Source organism: Bombina bombina, chromosome 9 (genome assembly GCF_027579735.1).
Source record: "Bombina bombina isolate aBomBom1 chromosome 9, aBomBom1.pri, whole genome shotgun sequence".
Taxonomy (NCBI): domain Eukaryota; kingdom Metazoa; phylum Chordata; class Amphibia; order Anura; family Bombinatoridae; genus Bombina; species Bombina bombina.
This window is the reverse complement of record NC_069507.1, coordinates 111,284,420-111,303,722: the sequence shown is the minus strand read 5'-3', so window position 1 is coordinate 111,303,722 and position 19,303 is coordinate 111,284,420. Positions and strand designations below refer to the sequence as shown.

Genomic DNA, 19,303 nt, shown 5'->3' with positions numbered 1-19,303 from the left:
ACAGAATCTGAGAACCCTCGTTTTGATAAGATCAAGCGTTCAATCTCCAAGCAGTCAGCTGGAGTGAGACCAGATTCGGATGTTCGAACGGACCTTGAACAAGAAGGTCTCGTCTCAAAGGTAGCTTCCATGGTGGAGCCGATGACATATTCACCAGATCTGCATACCAAGTCCTGCGTGGCCACGCAGGAGCTATCAAGATCACCGACGCCCTCTCTTGATTGATCCTGGCTACCAGCCTGGGGATGAGAGGAAACGGCGGGAATACATAAGCTAGTTTGAAGGTCCAAGGTGCTACTAGTGCATCTACTAGAGTCGCCTTGGGATCCCTGGATCTGGACCCGTAGCAAGGAACCTTGAAGTTCTGACGAGAGGCCATCAGATCCATGTCTGGAATGCCCCACAGTTGAGTAATTTGGGCAAAGATTTCCGGATGGAGTTCCCACTCCCCCGGATGTAATGTCTGACGACTCAGAAAATCCGCTTCCCAATTTTCCACTCCTGGGATGTGGATTGCAGATAGGTGGCAGGAGTGAGTCTCCGCCCATTGAATGATTTTGGTCACTTCTTCCATCGCCAGGGAACTCCTTGTTCCCCCCTGATGGTTGATGTACGCAACAGTCGTCATGTTGTCTGATTGAAACCGTATGAACTTGGCCTTTGCTAGCTGAGGCCAAGCCTTGAGGGCATTGAATATCGCTCTCAGTTTCAGAATATTTATCGGTAGAAGAGATTCTTCCCGAGACCAAAGACCCTGAGCTTTCAGGGGTCCCCAGACCGCCCCCCAGCCCATCAGACTGGCGTCGGTCGTGACAATGACCCACTCTGGTCTGCGGAAGGTCATCCCTTGTGACAGGTTGTCCAGGGACAGCCACCAACTGAGTGAGTCTCTGGTCCTCTGATTTACTTGTATCTTCGGAGACAAGTCTGTATAGTCCCCATTCCACTGACTGAGCATGCACAGTTGTAATGGTCTTAGATGAATGCGCGCAAAAGGAACTATGTCCATTGCCGCTACCATCAAACCTATTACTTCCATGCACTGCGCTATGGAAAGAAGAGGAACGGAATGAAGTGTTTGACAAGAGTTTAGAAGTTTTGTTTTTCTGGCCTCCGTCAGAAAAATCCTCATTTCTAAGGAGTCTATTATTGTTCCCAAGAAGGGAACCCTTGTCGACGGAGATAGAGAACTCTTTTCCACGTTCACTTTCCATCCGTGAGATCTGAGAAAGGACAGGACTATGTCCGTGTGAGCCTTTGCTTGAGGAAGGGACGACGCTTGAATCAGAATGTCGTCCAAGTAAGGAACTACTGCAATGCCCCTTGGTCTTAGTACCGCTAGAAGGGACCCTAGTACCTTTGTGAAAATCCTTGGAGCAGTGGCTAATCCGAAAGGAAGCGCCACGAACTGGTAATGCTTGTCCAGGAATGCGAACCTTAGGAACCGATGATGTTCCTTGTGGATAGGAATATGTAGATACGCATCCTTTAAATCCACCGTGGTCATGAATTGACCTTCCTGGATGGAAGGAAGAATTGTTCGAATGGTTTCCATTTTGAACGATGGAACCTTGAGAAACTTGTTTAAGATCTTGAGATCTAAGATTGGTCTGAACGTTCCCTCTTTTTTGGGAACTATGAACAGATTGGAGTAGAACCCCATCCCTTGTTCTCCTAATGGAACAGGATGAATCACTCCCATTTTTAACAGGTCTTCTACACAATGTAAGAATGCCTGTCTCTTTATGTGGTCTGAAGACAATTGAGACCTGTGGAACCTCCCCCTTGGGGGAAGCCCCTTGAATTCCAGAAGATAACCTTGGGAGACTATTTCTAGTGCCCAAGGATCCAGAACATCTCTTGCCCAAGCCTGAGCAAAGAGAGAGAGTCTGCCCCCCACTAGATCCGGTCCCGGATCGGGGGCCAACATTTCATGCTGTCTTGGTAGCAGTGGCAGGTTTCTTGGCCTGCTTTCCCTTGTTCCAGCCTTGCATTGGTCTCCAGGCTGGCTTGGCTTGAGAAGTATTACCCTCTTGCTTAGAGGACGTAGCACTTGGGGCTGGTCCGTTTCTACGAAAGGGACGAAAATTAGGTTTATTTTTGGCCTTGAAAGACCTATCCTGAGGAAGGGCGTGGCCCTTACCCCCAGTGATATCAGAGATAATCTCTTTCAAGTCAGGGCCAAACAGCGTTTTCCCCTTGAAAGGAATGTTAAGTAGTTTGTTCTTGGAAGACGCATCCGCTGACCAAGATTTCAACCAAAGCGCTCTGCGCGCCACAATAGCAAACCCAGAATTTTTCGCCGCTAACCTAGCCAATTGCAAAGTGGCGTCTAGGGTGAAAGAATTGGCCAATTTGAGAGCACGGATTCTGTCCATAATCTCCTCATAAGGAGGAGAATCACTATCGATCGCCTTTACTAGCTCATCGAACCAGAAACACGCGGCTGTAGTGACAGGGACAATGCATGAAATTGGTTGTAGAAGGTAACCTTGCTGAACAAACATCTTTTTAAGCAAACCTTCTAATTTTTTATCCATAGGATCTTTGAAAGCACAACTATCTTCTATGGGTATAGTGGTGCGTTTGTTTAAAGTAGAAACCGCTCCCTCGACCTTGGGGACTGTCTGCCATAAGTCCTTTCTGGGGTCGACCATAGGAAACAATTTTTTAAATATGGGGGGAGGGACGAAAGGTATACCGGGCCTTTCCCATTCTTTATTTACAATGTCCGCCACCCGCTTGGGTATAGGAAAAGCTTCTGGGAGCCCCGGGACCTCTAGGAACTTGTCCATTTTACATAGTTTCTCTGGGATGATCAAATTCTCACAATCATCCAGAGTGGATAATACCTCCTTAAGCAGAGCGCGGAGATGTTCCAACTTAAATTTAAATGTAATCACATCGGGTTCAGCTTGTTGAGAAATTTTCCCTGAATCTGAAATTTCTCCCTCAGACAAAACCTCCCTGGCCCCCTCAGACTGGTGTAGGGGCATTTCAGAACCATTATCATCAGCGTCCTCATGCTCTTCAGTATCTAAAACAGAGCAGTCGCGCTTGCGCTGATAAGTGGGCATTTTGGCTAAAATGTTTTTGATAGAATTATCCATTACAGCCGTTAATTGTTGCATAGTAAGGAGTATTGGCGCGCTAGATGTACTAGGGGCCTCCTGAGTGGGCAAGACTGGTGTAGACGAAGGAGGGAATGATGCAGTACCATGCTTACTCCCCTCACTTGAGGAATCATCTTGGGCATCATTTTCAGTGTCACATAAATCAAATCTATTTAAATGAGAAGGAACCTTGGCTTCCCCACATTCAGAACACAGTCTATCTGGTAGTTCAGACATGTTAAACAGGCATAAACTTGATAACAAAGTACAAAAAACGTTTTAAAATAAAACCGTTACTGTCACTTTAAATTTTAAACTGAACACACTTTATTACTGCAATTGCGAAAAAATATGAAGGAATTGTTCAAAATTCACCAAAATTTCACCTCAGTGTCTTAAAGCCTTAAAAGTATTGCACACCAAATTTGGAAGCTTTAACCCTTAAAATAACGGAACCGGAGCCGTTTTTAACTTTAACCCCTTTACAGTCCCTGGTATCTGCTTTGCTGAGACCCAACCAAGCCCAAAGGGGAATACGATACCAAATTACGCCTTCAGAAAGTCTTTTCTATGTATCAGAGCTCCTCACACATGCGACTGCATGTCATGCCTCTCAAAAACAAGTGCGCCACACCGGCGCGAAAATGAGGCTCTGCCTATGATTTGGGAAAGCCCCTAAAGAATAAGGTGTCTAAAACAGTGCCTGCCGATATAATCTTATCAAAATACCCAGATTAAATGATTCCTCAAGGCTAAATATGTGTAATATATGAATCGATTTAGCCCAGAAAAAGTCTACAGTCTTAATAAGCCCTTATGAAGCCCTTATTTACTATCTTAATAAACATGGCTTACCGGATCCCATAGGGAAAATGACAGCTTCCAGCATTACATCGTCTTGTTAGAATGTGTCATACCTCAAGCAGCAAGAGACTGCTCACTGTTCCCCCAACTGAAGTTAATTCCTCTCAACAGTCCTGTGTGGAACAGCCATGGATTTTAGTAACGGTTGCTAAAATCATTTTCCTCATACAAACAGAAATCTTCATCTCTTTTCTGTTTCAGAGTAAATAGTACATACCAGCACTATTTTAAAATAACAAACTCTAAGCCATCTCCGTGGAGATGTTGCCTGTACAACGGCAAAGAGAATGACTGGGGTAGGCGGAGCCTAGGAGGGATCATGTGACCAGCTTTGCTGGGCTCTTTGCCATTTCCTGTTGGGGAAGAGAATATCCCACAAGTAAGGATGACGCCGTGGACCGGACACACCTATGTTGGAGAAAAGAAAGTTACTAGGGCAGCAAATATGTTAGGAAACAAAGTAAGGACCACCTTACCACTTAACTGCTTAAAAGCCACCACTACTCTTACTCAAGAGATTGATGTGGACACAGCTAAACCCAAATCCTTCCTTACAGGGAAAAGTACCCAAAAGGAAAAAATATCTTCAGACACCGAACTTCACCTCCTTTGACAGAGGCAAAGAGAATGACTGGGGGTTATGGGTAAGGGAAGTGACACTTAAAGGGACATTGAACCCAAATTTTTTCTTTCATGATTCAGATAGAGCATGCAATTTTAAACAACTTTCTAATTTACTCCTATTATCAAATTTTCTTCGTTCTCTTGCTTTCTTTATTTGAAAAAGGCATTTAAGCTATTTTTTGGTTCAGACCATGGAAAGCACTTGTTTATTGGTAGGTGTTACTCACCAATCAGCAAAAACAACACAGTGTTTTCACCAAAAATGGGCCGGCATCTAAACTTACATTCTTGCATTTCAAATAAAGATACCAAGAGAATGAAAAGAATTTGATAATAGGAGTAAATTAGAAAGTTGCTTAAAATTGCATGCTCTATCTGAATCACAATAGAAAAAATTTGGGTTCAGTGTCCCTTTAAAAGCTTTGCTGTGGTGCTCTTTGCCCCCTCCTGCTGGCCAGGAGTGAATATCCCACTAGTAATTGGAATTATGTCGTGGACTCTCCATGTCTTAGGAAAGAAATATACATTTGGAAGACTAAAACTAAAAGGGATATATAGCCGACATCAGCTGCATAATTTGCCAGTTTACACTCTGGGGCAGATTTATCAAAGCTAGAATGCCCCTGTTGACTGTAGGCTTGGTCAGGTGAGGCTGCAATTGATATTTATGTTTAAACTGCTGCTTCCTAAACACTCTCTGCCACCTCAGTAATGACAGATGAAAATCACCCTGGACTGAGCCCTGAGCAACTGATTGAATGCTGCCTGTAATTCGCGATCCAGAGCAAACAGGTTCATAACCTGTGAACTTTGTACATACAGAGAATAATCAATCTCCCTCTCCTCATTCATATCTAAACCTCTAGAATGTTAGCTCTTCAGTGCAAGGCCTATGACTTGCAACAAATTGTACTGTCAAGTCCGTTAATTTTCACACATTTTATGTACCCACTTGCTCATGCACTCAGAGCTAAGAAATACAGCAGTGGTTTAAAAATGTAATAATTGGAAAATGTAAAGAGCTAATACTTAAAAAGCATTATCTATAAAAAAGGCAAATATTCCATAACCATTATTGCCAAGAGCTAAAATAATAGAACTTAGCAGAAAAATGTGAAAACTCAACAACATATAAAAAAATATTCAGATTAGACTCTACCTTTTGTATGGAAGATAGAAGGAGAACTTTGAAAAAAGTCTCCAAGTTTCTGAAAGGTTCCATCCTTCTTCTGACCAGACATAGTACTTGAAGATGAAGTCTGCTTTTTTAAGTTCTGCCTTTGAGATTTCTGTAAGTTAAAGAACATTCAAGAGCCACTTCAATATAAATATAGATATATATATATATATATATATATATATAAACATATACACACATACATACTGTACATAAGCGGGAAAACAGTCACCCCAAGAAAAGTAATCAACATAGTACCAAATTAAACTCCACAAGAGACAGAGAATGTGTGTGTATATACAGTATTTGTTTTTTTACTAAACGAAATATGGACTTCTCACCTAAGTAGTCAAATTCTTTGATAAGCAAAAATTACTTTGGATTATCTCAGCATAACAGATCTCAAGAAAGGGTGTGGCCTGCTACAACAGCAAGTGGTGTGTGGCTTATTCATACCCCTGTCAAATGTAAAACATGCCAAAATATAGGGGGAGCTAACTGGCCCTCATCACATTTAAGCAGACTAGGCATAGAGAAGGAGCAAACCCAGGATACTGCTTATAAATTTGGCAGATCAATATAAGAAGTCAAGTGTCCCCCAAAATGTGGGCAAAACTACAACTGCAACTAAAAAAACATAATTTATGCTTACCTGATAAATTCCTTTCTTCTGTTGTGTGATCAGTCCACGGGTCATCATTACTTCTGGGATATTATCTGCTCCCCTACAGGAAGTGCAAGAGGATTCACCCAGCAGAGTTGCTATATAGCTCCTCCCCTCTACGTCACCTCCAGTCATTCGACCAAAGACCAACGAGAAAGGAGAAGCCAAGGGTGTAGTGGTGACTGAATTATAATTTAAAAAATATGTACCTGCCTTAAAAAACAGGGCGGGCCGTGGACTGATCACACAACAGAAGAAAGGAATTTATCAGGTAAGCATAAATTATGTTTTCTTCTGTTATGTGTGATCAGTCCACGGGTCATCATTACTTCTGGGATACCAATACCAAAGCAAAAGTACACGGATGACGGGAGGGATAGGCAGGCTCATTATACCGAAGGAACCACTGCCTGAAGAACCTTTCTCCCAAAAATAGCCTCCGAAGAAGCAAAAGTGTCAAATTTGTAAAATTTGGAAAAAGTATGAAGCGAAGACCAAGTTGCAGCCTTGCAAATCTGTTCAACAGAGGCCTCATTCTTAAAGGCCCAAGTGGAAGCCACAGCTCTAGTGGAGTGAGCTGTAATTCTTTCAGGAGGCTGCTGTCCAGCAGTCTCATAGGCTAAACGTATTATGCTACGAAGCCAAAAAGAGAGAGAGGTAGCAGAAGCTTTTTGACCTCTCCTCTGTCCAGAATAAACGACAAACAGGGAAGAAGTTTGGCGAAAATCTTTAGTTGCCTGCAAGTAGAACTTGAGGGCACGAACTACATCCAGATTGTGTAGAAGACGTTCCTTCTTTGAAGAAGGATTTGGACACAAGGAGGGAACAACAATCTCTTGATTGATATTCCTGTTAGAAACAACCTTAGGTAAGAACCCAGGTTTAGTACGCAGAACTACCTTGTCTGAGTGAAAGATCAGATAAGGAGAATCACAATGAAGGGCTGATAACTCAGAGACTCTTCGAGCCGAGGAAATAGCCATTAAAAATAGAACTTTCCAAGATAACAATCTTATATCAATGGAATGAAGGGGTTCAAACGGAACACCCTGTAAAACGTTAAGAACTAAGTTTAAACTCCATGGCGGAGCAACAGTTTTAAACACAGGCTTGATCCTAGCTAAAGCCTGACAAAAGGCCTGGATGTCTGAATTTTCTGACAGACGCCTGTGTAACAAGATGGACAGAGCTGAGATCTGTCCCTTTAATGAGCTAGCCGATAAACCCTTTTCTAAACCTTCTTGTAGAAAAGACAATATCCTAGGAATCCTAACCTTACTCCAGGAGTAATCTTTGGATTCACACCAGTATAGGTATTTACGCCATATTTTATGGTAAATCTTTCTGGTAACAGGCTTCCTAGCCTGTATCAGGGTATCAATAACCGACTCAGAAAACCCACGTTTTGATAAAATCAAGCGTTCAATTTCCAAGCAGTCAGCTTCAGAGAAGTTAGACTTTGATGTTTGAATGGACCCTGAATCAGAAGGTCCTGTCTTAGAGGTAGAGACCACGGCGGACAGGATGACATGTCCACTAGATCTGCATACCAAGTCCTGCGCGGCCATGCAGGCGCTATTAGAATCACTGATGCTCTCTCCTGTTTGATTTTGGCAATCAATCGAGGAAGCAGCGGGAAGGGTGGAAACACATAAGCCATCCTGAAGTTCCAAGGTGCTGTCAAAGCATCTATCAGAACCGCTCCCGGATCCCTGGATCTGGATCCGTAGCGAGGAAGTTTGGCGTTCTGGCGAGACGCCATGAGATCTATCTCTGGTTTGCCCCAACGTCGAAGTATTTGGGCAAAGACCTCCGGATGAAGTTCCCACTCCCCCGGATGAAGAGTCTGGCGACTCAAGAAATCCGCCTCCCAGTTCTCCACTCCCGGGATGTGGATTGCTGACAGGTGGCAAGAGTGATACTCTGCCCAGCGAATTATCTTTGATACTTCTATCATTGCTAGGGAGCTTCTTGTCCCTCCCTGATGGTTGATGTAAGCTACAGTCGTGATGTTGTCCGACTGAAACCTGATGAACCCCCGAGTCTTTAACTGGGGCCAAGCTAGAAGGGCATTGAGAACTGCTCTCAATTCCAGAATGTTTATTGGCAGGAGACTTTCCTCCTGACTCCATTGTCCCTGAGCCTTCAGAGAATTCCAGACAGCGCCCCAACCTAGAAGGCTGGCGTCTGTTGTTACAATTGTCCAGTCCGGCCTGCTGAAAGGCATCCCCCTGGACAGATGTGGCCGAGAAAGCCACCATAGAAGAGAGTTTCTGGTCTCTTGATCCAGATTCAGAGTGGGGGACAAATCTGAGTAATCCCCATTCCACTGACTCAGCATGCACAATTGCAGCGGTCTGAGATGTAGGCGTGCAAAGGGAACTATGTCCATTGCTGCTACCATTAAGCCGATCACCTCCATGCATTGAGCTACTGACGGGAGTTGAATGGAATGAAGGACACGGCATGCATTTAGAAGCTTTGTTAATCTGTCTTCTGTCAGATAAATCTTCATTTCTACGGAATCTATAAGAGTCCCCAAAAATGGAACCCTTGTGAGAGGCAAGAGATAACTCTTCTTTTCGTTCACTTTCCATCCATGCGACCTTAGAAATGCCAGAACTAACTCTGTATGAGACTTGGCAGTTTGAAAGCTTGAAGCTTGTATCAGAATGTCGTCTAGGTACGGAGCTACCGAAATTCCTCGCGGTCTCAGAACCGCCAGAAGGGCACCCAGAACCTTTGTGAAGATTCTTGGAGCCGTAGCCAATCCGAATGGAAGAGCTACAAACTGGTAATGCCTGTCTAAGAAGGCAAACCTTAGATACCGGTAATGATCTTTGTGAATCGGTATGTGAAGGTAAGCATCCTTTAAATCCACTGTGGTCATGTACTGACCCTTTTGGATCATGGGTAAGATTGTCCGAATAGTTTCCATTTTGAACGATGGAACTCTTAGGAATTTGTTTAGGATCTTTAAATCCAAGATTGGCCTGAAAGTTCCCTCTTTTTTGGGAACCACAAACAGGTTTGAGTAAAACCCTTGTCCTTGTTCCGACCGCGGAACCGGATGGATCACTCCCATTAATAATAGATCTTGTACACAGCGTAGAAACGCGTCTTTCTTTATTTTGTTTGTTGACAACCTTGACAGATGAAATCTCCCTCGTGGGGGAGATAATTTGAAGTCTAGAAGGTATCCCTGAGATATGATCTCTAGCGCCCAGGGATCCTGGACATCTCTTGCCCAAGCCTGGGCGAAGAGAGAGAGTCTGCCCCCCACTAGATCCGGTCCCGGATCGGGGGCCCTCGGTTCATGCTGTCTTAGGGGCAGCAGCAGGTTTTCTGGCCTGCTTGCCCTTATTCCAGGACTGGTTAGGTTTCCAGCCTTGTCTGTAACGAGCAACAGCTCCTTCCTGTTTTGGTGCAGTGGAAGTTGATGCTGCACCTGCTTTGAAATTCCGAAAGGGACGAAAATTAGACTGTCTAGCCTTAGCTTTGGCCTTGTCTTGAGGTAGAGCGTGGCCCTTACCTCCTGTAATGTCAGCGATAATTTCTTTCAAACCGGGCCCAAATAAAGTTTGCCCCTTGAAAGGTATATTAAGTAATTTGGACTTAGAAGTTACATCAGCCGACCAGGATTTTAGCCACAGCGCCCTACGTGCCTGAATGGCGAATCCTGAATTCTTAGCCGTAAGTTTGGTTAAATGTACTACGGCCTCCGAAACGAATGAATTAGCTAGTTTAAGGACTCTAAGCCTGTCCGTAATGTCGTCCAGCGTAGCGGAACTAAGGTTCTCTTCCAGAGACTCAATCCAAAATGCTGCCGCAGCCGTAATCGGCGAGATGCATGCAAGGGGTTGCAATATCAAACCTTGTTGAACAAACATTTTCTTAAGGTAACCCTCTAATTTTTTATCCATAGGATCTGAAAAAGCACAGCTATCCTCCACCGGGATAGTGGTGCGCTTAGCTAAAGTAGAAACTGCTCCCTCCACCTTAGGGACCGTTTGCCATAAGTCCCGTGTGGTGGCGTCTATTGGAAACATCTTTCTAAATATTGGAGGGGGTGAGAACGGCACACCGGGTCTATCCCACTCCTTAGTAACAATTTCAGTTAATCTCTTAGGTATAGGAAAAACGTCAGTACTCGCCGGTACCGCAAAGTATTTATCCAACCTACACATTTTCTCTGGTATTGCAACAGTGTTACAATCGTTAAGAGCCGCTAAGACCTCTCCTAGTAATACACGGAGGTTTTCCAATTTAAATTTAAAATTTGAAATATCTGAATCCAATCTGCTTGGATCAGAACCGTCACCTACAGAATGAAGCTCTCCGTCCTCATGCTCTGCAAGCTGTGACGCAGTATCAGACATGGCCCTAGAATTATCAGCGCACTCTGTTCTCACCCCAGAGTGATCACGCTTGCCTCTTAGTTCTGGTAACTTAGCCAAAACTTCAGTCATAACAGTAGCCATATCTTGTAATGTTATCTGTAATGGCTGCCCAGATGTACTAGGCGCCATAATATCACGCACCTCCCGGGCGGGAGACGCAGGTACTGACACGTGAGGCGAGTTAGACGGCATAACTCTCCCCTCGCTGTTTGGTGAAATTTGTTCAATTTGTACAGATTGGCTTTTATTTAAAGTAGCATCAATACAGTTAGTACATAAATTTCTATTGGGCTCCACCTTGGCATTGGAACAAATGACACAGGTATCTTCCTCTGAATCAGACATGTTTAACACACTAGCAATAAACATGCAACTTGGTTACAATCTTATTTAACAAAAACGTACTGTGCCTCAAAGAAGCACTAAACGATTAAATGACAGTTGAAATAATGAACTGAAAAACAGTTATAGCATCACTCTTTAAAAACAACATAACTTGTTAGCAAAGGTTTGTTCCCATTAGTAAAGCAATACTAATTAAATTTTAAACATAAAAATCACAGAGCAACGTTTTAAAACACAGTCACTATATAAATCTCACAGCTCTGCTGAGAGAATCTACTTCCCTTCAAAGAAGTTTGAAGACCCCTGAGTTCTGTTAGAGATGAACCGGATCATGCAGAAAATATAAGTGTAACTGACTGGAATTTTTGATGCGTAGCAAAGAGCGCCAAAAACGGCCCCTCCCCCTCACACACAGCAGTGAGAGAGAAACGAAACTGTCATAATCAAAACCAGCAAACTGCCAAGTGGAAAAATAATGCCCAAATATTTATTCACACAGTACCTCAGAAATGCAAACGATTCTACATTCCAGCAAAAACGTTTAACATGAATTAAATACCTATTAAAAGGTGTAATGTATTTTTACAGAGTAATTCCGGTGAAATACCATCCCCAGAACACTGAAGTGTAGAGTATACATACATGTCATTATAACGGTATAGCAGGATTTTCTCATCAATTCCATTCAGAAAATAAAAACTGCTACATACCTCAATGCAGATTCAACTGCCCGCTGTCCCCTGATCTGAAGCTTTTACCTCCCTCAGATGGCCGAGAAACAGCAATATGATCTTAACTACTCCGGTTAAAATCATAAGAAAAACTCTGGTAGATTCTTCTTCAAACTCTGCCAGAGAAGTAATAACACGCTCCGGTGCTATTGTAAAATAACAAACTTTTGATTGAAGTTATAAAAACTAAGTATAATCACCATAGTCCTCTCACACCTCCTATCTAGTCTTTGGGTGCAAGAGAATGACTGGAGGTGACGTAGAGGGGAGGAGCTATATAGCAACTCTGCTGGGTGAATCCTCTTGCACTTCCTGTAGGGGAGCAGATAATATCCCAGAAGTAATGATGACCCGTGGACTGATCACACATAACAGAAGAAAACTAGATTTGGCTAAACAGGGCCTAGAACAACCGCAGCTCTTTTTTCATAAAAATAATTAATTATATTCATAGAAGTGGTCAATGTTCAAGAACTTCCACAACTTATAAGTGACTAGCCTCTACATACGTAAAACATGTATTTTTTTAATCCGCACAGGAACATCCATATTTTCAAACAATTAAACATGTTAAAATATCTTCATTAAAATGCAATCAAGGAAAATATTAACTTTAATGTCCTTTTTCCTTTTTATAATATATTTTAAAGGGGATTACTGGATTAACCATGTGAAATGCCTATCAGCAAATCTAGTATTGTAGGAAATGTTGTCAGCTTCTGGATTGTGATGGGGTACATCCGAAAGAAGCAAGGGTTGGCATTCTTTATTCCATAGGGTGCATAGGTAGCTGATACTTTATCAAGCATGTAAGCAGTAAGTGGGAAATATAATATGCTTTATCTGAACTCCTGTAAAAGTGGTTAATACTAACTCATTTGAAGCTGTAGTGAAGCCTCAATATTTAAATGCTGAGGTGTACTACGTGAATATCCATTACTCTCATACCATAACCCATTTGGGACACTGTAGTGGGATTTAGAACTTTATGGTGACAAGCAGAGGCTTAAGGTAGGACTGTTCATACTTTTAGTTCAAGCAAAATACCTAGACAGGCTCAATCCAAATATAAAAAGTCCTTTATTGAAAATATATTAAAAACCATAAAGACATAAGCTTGAGTAAAAAAACAAAACCTTTAATCAAAAATAGTATCTAATCATGAATTTCCATAACTATCTGACACGTTTCGGGTTAGGAAGCGTAATCATAGACATATATTACAAGAGCTAGTTTATTTTTTTCACTGCACATACTCTGCTACTTTTCTACCAATGAACATTACGAGTGCTAGCTCATTACTGCCCCTCTCTTTGATCAAGACCATAAAAAGAAATAATAGAAAAATGAGTACAAACAAATTATGCTGACAGACCCATCTCCCATGACAGGTTTAAAAAACCTAAATTATGCTTACCTGATAATTTTCTTTTCTTCTGACGGGAAGAGTCCACAGCTGCATTCATTACTTTTAGGAATTCAGAACCTGGCCACCAGGAGGAGGCAAAGACACCCAGCCAAAGGCTTCAAATACCTCCCACACTTCCCTTAGCCCCAGTCATTCTGCCAAGGGAACAAGGAACATTAGGAGAAATATCAGGGTGAAAAAGGTGCCAGAAGAACAAAAATGTACTGCCGGCTCATAGACAAGCGTGGGCAGTAGCTGTGGACTCATCCCGTCAGAAGAAAAGAAAATCAGGTAAGCATAATTTATGTTTTTCTTCTTAAATGGGAAGAGTCTACAACTGCATTCATTACTTTTGGGAAAACAATACCCAAGCTATAGAGGACACTGAATGCAAATAAAGGGCGGGTACAAAAAGGCGGCCCCTTCGAAAGGCACCACAGCCTGAAATTACCGACACCCTACAAAAAAACTAAAAAAGACAATGGAAAAAAAAACAAAAAACGGAAGCCCAGGTAACTGCTCATCTGTATCTGTCCCCTGACCTCCTACTCACAAGCCCAAAGGCTAGATCTCCATAAGGTCGAAGCACCCGAGAGTCTAAAGACCACGGAATGACAAGGGGCAGTTTTTAGATTTAAGAAGACAACAGTCTCCAGAGATCAACAGGAATAACAATGGGAGCCTCGCCTCTCCTGGTAGAAAGGACGGGGTGATCCACCCCCCTGCACTCCAAGCACTAGAGCAAACGAGACGCTGAGAAAAGGAAGGAGGACATGCCCGCACTTCCAGACACAGATGACCCAACCCAAGACGGGAAGAAAAGAAGACTCCGCCACCGCCAAAAGGAATGTGAATGGGCTACAAAAGTCAACAACCCGGAAGATACTGAAAGTGAAAACGTAAATCATCCACACCCAAAATACTAGACCTCCCAAGGTCATACACATATCCAAACCCTAAAGGAATTGAAACTACGGTTCCGAGTCCACAGGGACCTTTAGAAACCACGATGATGTCTTAAAAAGTCGGTCACGTATCCCAAGCAAATTGAAAGACAAAAAACAACTAAAATCGGAGCTCTCAACCTTCCTTCCAGAAGCGTTGGATCTACACACTAGGCCTCCATACTTCATAGTAGGATCCGAGCCTGGAGTCCATATCAATAGGCCAAAGTGACATTCAGAATCCGACAGGATAATCAGCACCACAAAGGTGACATGAACCCAAGGAACAGCAGATAGCGTCCAACCACTACCTGCCTGGTACAAGAACACTCCAAAACTGTCTAAGGTCCAAGAAAAATTGACCCGAAGGTTCGATAATATGAACTAGAAACATAACTTTGTTCCTAATCAAAAGTGCGCAACTTCCGAGGAAGTGCCCACGCGACCATGAAATTGCAAGTATCAGTTCCAGAGAAGGAACGTTCCCAAAACGGAAATTATATCAGACGTGAGCTTATTATAAACAAATAAAATACATCCTATCCGGATCAAAATAAAAGTAAGGGTGAACGCCCAAGGAGAATGGGTACGCCAACAGGACCAGCCGATCAGAGACCCCATTCACCCAAGCTCAGAACTGGAACTGATACATAAAAGAAAAAAACGGAGACGTCAAGGAGATAAGCTTCATCCCCAAACGTCTAACCCAGCTAGCCATCTGGCATCTAAGGCCGAGGATCCCTCAGCCCACTAGGACTGGAATACTCCAGCACTGCAAAACATGTCTTACTTGGAAACGAAGACGTGCCAGCCTATAACGGAAGGCAAAATTAACCCTCGCCGATCTATAGGCGACCCCCTTCCCCAAGGTTGGGGCCCCTGAAGCCTCAGAGGCCATTGTTTCCCCAGAAGGCCGAACTGAATCAGGCGATCCCATACCCGACAGGCCCTGGTTGACAGAACACGGACAGTACCTTAAAAACTTGGGAGATATAAATGAGCCAGCGCCATAGATATGGCCATGCGGAACCGTGACGTAACCTCTGGAGGAAACTAGCCACCTTCTGGAGAAGAAGTAAAGGCCATAGGGACACCTGCTTGCGTAGCAAAGGAAGGTTCTGGGGCACGCGCCTCACAGGACATGGAATCCTCGGGGGCGGATGGCTTAATGCACTCTAAGTTCCATGATTCGGGAGAAGAGAGTACTCTAGAACGACAATCGGAACATAACTGATGGGCATGGATAACCCGGGCCATTTCATATTCATCACAAGACGAATACTCTGAATCGGAGATATCCGTGTCTAAAAAATCAGAATCCTCCATAATTTTGGGATTACAAAAATGACAAACACTAACTGGCACCCTTTTTACACCCCCAATGGCTGAGGCACTCACCACCTCCTGTGAACCAGACAATTAACGAGCAGACTCTCTCTGTCGCCACACAGAATACGGAAGTGGAAAACAACGTAACCGCACCCAGTCACGAGATGCACCATGTAAGTCACGAAAAGAGCACGTAAATCTAAAGAAATCACGCCAACTGAAAAGGCCGTTATGTTCCGAAAAGCCATGAGCCTAAGTATTACTACACAGCAGATAGAACCCCATAACAAACATGATTAAAGCCCCCCCCTCTTCAATAAACTCAGGAGATAAATACCCATGATTCCTTTTTAAAGATAAAAGCAGTCCCACTGGGACCCTACCTTCTTTCATTAACATAACATTCACATATTGAAATAAAATGAAACGATCTTACCGGAATCTGCGCCGTGGAACAGGAACACAGCCCTTCAAGTGTGACAGATAGTAGCCTCGCTTCTGACATGGACTTGAGTGAATAAAGGCAGGCAGCAAAACTCGTCAATGCTGATTGCCAAGGAGCTGTTCATATGAGTCGGGATGATTTTGCAGAAAGACTCTCCCTGCATCTCCGGACTCTAACCTTCATCCATGCTCTCACTGAGAGGCCGACAGGATTACGTAAAGCTCCAGTCCCATTTCGAAGAGTACTACCCTCCTTAAGAGACTATCTTCAAACTTCTGACACTTCTCTGCCAACCTCCTGTGACGAAAGGCAAATAATGACTGGGGGATGAGGGAAGTGGGGGAAGTATTTGAAGCCTTTGGCTGGGGTGTCTTTGCCTCCTCCTGGTGGCCAGGTTCTGAATTCCCAAAAGTGATGATTGCAGCTGTGTACTCTTCCCGTTTAAGAAGAAAAACAAACATATGATTTGCTGACACATATTGTACACTAACCTTTAATTCACTGCTATTTAATGTAAGACTGGAAAGTGAGCAAGGGGTCTTATTGAAGGTTTTTGCCAATGCATTCTTCTTATTTTCAGTTCTTATTATGTCCTGTAAAAATATAAAAATTTTGGGATATTTCAAATTAACATTTTCCAAAACAAAAACCTAAAATACTTTAGACAAAAGTTCCTAAACTGTTCCATAGATTTCTTTCTATACAAAAGTGTAATTAGTTCACCGTGCAACATTTTGCACGTTGATAAAGTCATGAATAGTTTCATAAAATAAAGTAATGAAATAATGATATTAATAAAAGTATCTTAAGAATATATATATCCCACAAGTATCTGCACTCTCACTGCCAGGAACTCAACGACCAGGGTGCTTATTCAGGATTTAATTTCAACAGTAAAACATATAGCCTGCACTCACTGGATTTGTAAAAAAAAAATTTGATTTATACACCCAATGTGTGTACAACCTGTGTGTGATTAACTTGACTTTGGATTATTACCCATGGGATTCCAGTCACCTATTATGTATCCGCTACAGTTGTAGCACTCTAAACATCATGCTTACTTGTGTATGTGATTAAACCCGGAGGTTTAGAGTGCTACAACTGTAGCGGATACATAAATAGGTGACTGGAATCCCATGTGTAATAATCCAAAATCAAGTTATTCACACACAGGTTGTACACACATTGTGTATACATTACACCTGCACATAGGAGTACAAACTGATTTAGCTCTACACTCATAGATTTATGTATGCACTTAATTTATTGAACAATGAATGTATTAGGGAGCTAAATCAAATAATTTTGTTATCTTATGTATGGATTTATGTATGCATTTAATTATCTGACAATATGTTGATTGTTGATAATTATCACCATGACTACGGGGTCACATTTTCAAACTAAGGGGGAGGGGCTAAAGGGTTTTACTTCTAGCCTGCTTTTTAAGACAGGCTTCCCTTTATGCCATAGCATCGCTGCATTACACAGCTTCTATGCTTAGTCTGTCTTAAAAAGCAGGCTAGAAGTAAAAAAGTGAGTCATTGTGAACCTCTTTTGCATATCTTCCCCCAGAGTCCTTTGCTGCATTGGAAACAGTGTAATCAGAGAGTTTCTGGGGTATAAGCAAGTCTTCTGACTTGTTTAGATTTGTAAATGGTTTATACAATGAGTTATTTTCTCTACATTTTGGATTTAGTGGAGGATTTTAAACTCACTTTTCGCCTCCCCATATTTTAAATTGCTGTTGTATTTTCCCCAGAAAACAATTTTACCAAGCAGTGATTCAACCTACTCCCAGCTGATGAGTGGCAATAACCATGAAACAGCCGTCCTGGGATTGGTCTGAATCACTGTACAAACCCTAGCTAAGCATAGAAGCTGTGTAATGCAGCGATGCTATGGCGTAAAGGGAAGTCTGTCTTAAAAAGCAGACTAGAAGTAAAAAAGTGAGTCATTGTGAACCTCATTTGTATATCTTCCCCCAGAGTCCTTTGCTGCATTGGAAACAGTGTAATCAGAGAGTTTCTGGGGTATAAGCAAGTCTTCTGACTTGTTTAGATTTGTAAATGGTTTACACAAGTTATTTTCTCTACATTTTGGATTTAGTGGAGGATTTTAAACTCACTTTTCACCTCCCCATATTTTAAATTGCTGTTGTATATATCTCTCTATATATATCTATATATATATATATATATATATATATATATATATATATATATATATATATATATATATATATATATATATATATATATATATATATATATATATATATATATATATATCTATATATATATATATATATATAAAATAACAAGAGTATTGCATTAAGCAAGGATACTTTTTTATTGGACTAACTATACATTTATAAGATGATAAGCTTTCGGAAGAGTGTCTTCCTTTTTCAAGTCTGAAGCAATACTGACCAATTTGATGGAACTTACAGATTATATCTGAAAACACAGGTTAAAAAGACAGAAAGTGTTACAGAGGTCAGAATGCAGGGGGAGGAGGGGGTGTCGTAAAAATCATGATGGGGGTTTAGGAGACAGGCAGATATGGTCAGTAAAAGATAACAGGCAGGGGAAATATATTGTTATACACAAAGCATATACTGACATAAAGTTATATATCAACATAGAATCAATGTGAATAAAGATGGAAAATTAGGTATACAGGGGAATAAAAGATAGTCGAGAAAGGAAAGAAAAAAAAAAAAAAGGGGGAATAATAATAATGACAAAAGTGTGGACATAGGCTTACCTGCGTACCTATGCATAGAGAGAGTGGAATATACAATGTAATTGACTACAGTATATGAAAGTACATTACAAAAAATTTGATAATGGGTTAAGAAACCAGAGTCCACATTTAGTCCAGAATTTAGCAAGTTGAAGTGCATTATCGTTTTCATTTCAAAGGTTTTTCTTTCCATGGTGTTTTTGAAGTTGCCTCTGAGAATCTTGATTTTGAGGTTTTGGGTGGAGTGGTCAGGTTGGGTGAAATGGTGACCAACAGGGGTACAGTATTTTGTTTCACAGTGGTTTTCGATTGAGTGTCTGTGTAAGTTCATCCGAAGGTGCAGTTTTTGGCTTGTTTCTCCAATATAACATCCCACTTCACATGCAGTGCAATGTATCATGTATACCACATTTACAGATATACATGAATATGCCCCTTTAATGTTATAGGATTTACTCTTGTGATTAGCTGTTCTGCTTTCACAAATGTGTTGACATAGTTTGCAGAG

The 19,303-nt window shown here is 41.9% G+C and overlaps 1 protein-coding gene across 1 annotated transcript in view; it reads right to left on the bottom strand.

Annotated features, from left to right (window-relative positions):
- KIF20B (kinesin family member 20B) overlaps positions 1-19,303 on the bottom strand; it is a 627,757-nt gene that overhangs the window by 29,908 nt on the left and 578,546 nt on the right. The window contains exons 19-20 of the mRNA XM_053692918.1: positions 16,536-16,637; positions 5,761-5,890 (exon numbers count right to left, since the gene is read on the bottom strand). Of these exons, the coding sequence (XP_053548893.1) occupies positions 5,761-5,890; positions 16,536-16,637 (232 nt within the window). The remainder of the gene's footprint in view (positions 1-5,760; positions 5,891-16,535; positions 16,638-19,303) is intronic.